The 2500-nt window shown below is 45.3% G+C and overlaps 1 protein-coding gene across 1 annotated transcript in view; it reads right to left on the bottom strand.

The window, feature by feature from the left end:
• mre11a (MRE11 homolog A, double strand break repair nuclease) overlaps positions 1 to 2358 on the bottom strand; it is a 17939-nt gene extending 15581 nt beyond the window's left edge. The window contains exons 1-4 of the mRNA XM_080844451.1: positions 2353 to 2358; positions 2018 to 2159; positions 1643 to 1775; positions 595 to 755 (exon numbers count right to left, since the gene is read on the bottom strand). Of these exons, the coding sequence (XP_080700577.1) occupies positions 595 to 755; positions 1643 to 1775; positions 2018 to 2037 (314 nt within the window). The 5' untranslated portion in view covers positions 2038 to 2159; positions 2353 to 2358. The remainder of the gene's footprint in view (positions 1 to 594; positions 756 to 1642; positions 1776 to 2017; positions 2160 to 2352) is intronic.
• Positions 2359 to 2500: the final 142 nt, after the last annotated feature.

The raw sequence follows: 2500 nt of genomic DNA, 5'->3' as shown, positions 1-2500 counted from the left end.
ACACCTGCACTTTATATATACTTATCATATCTACACTTCTACCCCAATTCTGTTTATATTACAATTCAGTGTCATATTCTACTTGTTACTGTACATATATTCATACACTTATTCCACTTTACATACTCTGCACTTGTATTGCTATTTTGCACTTCTGGTTAGATGCTAGACTGCATTTGGTTGTCTTAGTTCTTGTACTTTGTGCAATGACAATAAAGTTGAATCTAATCTAATCTAATCTAATCTAATCTAAAACACACCCCACGTCACAAATTCACTCACACACACACTGTAGTGACTCCGCTTTAAGTGGAAAGGGCACCAGACACTTAAGAGTAATAAGTAAGAGAGTCACCATGGCAAACCTAAACCCTAACCCAACCACAAAGTTTTGTGTGAAGAGTAGCATTATGGGTAGCGTAGTGTTTTGTGTGAAGAGTAGCATTATGGGTAGCGTAGTGTTTTGTGTGAAGAGTAGCATTATGGGTATCGTAGTGTTTTGTGTGCAGTGTAGCATTATGGGTAGTGTAGTGTTTGGTGTGCAGTGAAGTATTATGGGTAATGTAGTGTTTTGTGTAGTTTCTCCTTCCTTACCGGCTGTTTCCAAAGTTGACCGCCTGGTCACTGAGTATCTGGAAGCTGATTGGCTGGTCCCCCATGCAGTACCGACGCAGTGTTTCCATGCAGCAGTGAAGCGACTTACGAGACGGCTTATTCTCATGGAACAGATCTCCGCCTAGCAACACAAAATCAACCTACACACACACAGCTTATTCTCTTATTCTCAGCTCAATGTGTGTGTGTGTGTGTGTGTGTGTGTGTGTGTGTGTGTGTGTGTGTACCTGGTGTAGTTTAGCGTAGCTCATGATCTCTTTGAAGGTGTTGAAGGTGTCATCTCCTGTGTGTGTGTGTGTGTGTGTGTGTGTGTGTGTGTGTGTGTGTGTGTGTGTGTGTGTGTGTGTGTGTGTGTACCTGGTGTAGTTTAGCGTAGCTCATGATCTCGTTGAAGGTGTTGAAGGTGTCATCTCCTGTGTGTGTGTGTGTGTGTGTGTGTGTGTGTGTGTGTGTGTGTGTGTGTGTGTGTGTGTACCTGGTGTAGTTTAGCGTAGCTCATGATCTCGTTGAAGGTGTTGAAGGTGTCATCTCCTGTGTGTGTGTGTGTGTGTGTGTGTGTGTGTGTGTGTGTGTGTGTGTGTGTACCTGGTGTAGTTTAGCGTAGCTCATGATCTCGTTGAAGGTGTTGAAGGTGTCATCTCCTGTGTGTGTGTGTGTGTGTGTGTGTGTGTGTGTGTGTGTGTACCTGGTGTAGTTTAGCGTAGCTCATGATCTCGTTGAAGGTGTTGAAGGTGTCATCTCCTGTGTGTGTGTGTGTGTGTGTGTGTGTGTGTGTGTGTGTGTGTGTGTGTGTGTGTGTGTGTGTACCTGGTGTAGTTTAGCGTAGCTCATGATCTCGTTGAAGGTGTTGAAGGTGTCATCTCCTGTGTGTGTGTGTGTGTGTGTGTGTGTGTGTGTGTGTGTGTGTGTGTGTGTACCTGGTGTAGTTTAGCGTAGCTCATGATCTCGTTGAAGGTGTTGAAGGTGTCATCTCCTGTGTGTGTGTGTGTGTGTGTGTGTGTGTGTGTGTGTGTGTGTGTGTGTGTACCTGGTGTAGTTTAGCGTAGCTCATGATCTCGTTGAAGGTGTTGAAGGTGTCATCTCCTCTGATGGCGTCCTTCTCCAGGTAGCCCAGGTGGATGTCTGACGCAATCAGAATCTTAAACGTGTCGTCATCATCCCTTCACACAAACAAACAAACAAACAAACAAACACAAACAAATGCGTGTACATCAGAACATCTTAATCGTCAAGCTAGCGTACACACACTCACTCTCACCATCTCACACTCACTCACACTCTCTTTCACTCACTCACACTCTCTCACTCACTCACACTCACTCACACACACACACACACACACACACACACACACACGTGTGACTGACGCTCATGGACTGAATAAGCTTTGCTCGAGACTCACACGGCGTCTGCAGATGTCATCTTGAATGGAGTGTTTTCCGTCCTGACTGCAGGGTGTGTGTTCGGTCCTGACTGCAGGGTGTGTGTTCGGTCCTGACTGTAGTGTGTGTGTTCGGTCCTGACTGCAGGGTGTGTGTTCGGTCCTGTGTTTGAGTGACAGACAGAAGGAGACGACCAGACAAACAGACAGTTAGTTTGAGACGGCGTGGGTTCGTTTTAGCGTGCAAGCTCAAGAAATAGCTCGACACTTACGTGAGTATATATTAACACTAAACTCAGATTACAGTGACTATCAGTTCTGTCACTTCTCACTTTCGCTTTAAAAAAATAATTTACCTTTTAGTTCCACGTCCCGCACTCTATTTTGTTCATGGGGATCATGCGAATCTCCCTCCTGCGGAAACAGACCCGCGATTTCCGTCAAAGCGTCACATGGGATATGTAGTTTATTAACTAACCAGAGACGTACGACAGACTGCAGTAG

The sequence above is a fragment of the Sprattus sprattus genome, assembly GCF_963457725.1.
Source record: "Sprattus sprattus genome assembly, chromosome: 9".
Classification (NCBI taxonomy): domain Eukaryota; kingdom Metazoa; phylum Chordata; class Actinopteri; order Clupeiformes; family Clupeidae; genus Sprattus; species Sprattus sprattus.
Note: the sequence above shows the minus strand (reverse complement) of the source record. Positions and strands in the feature narration are given on the sequence as shown.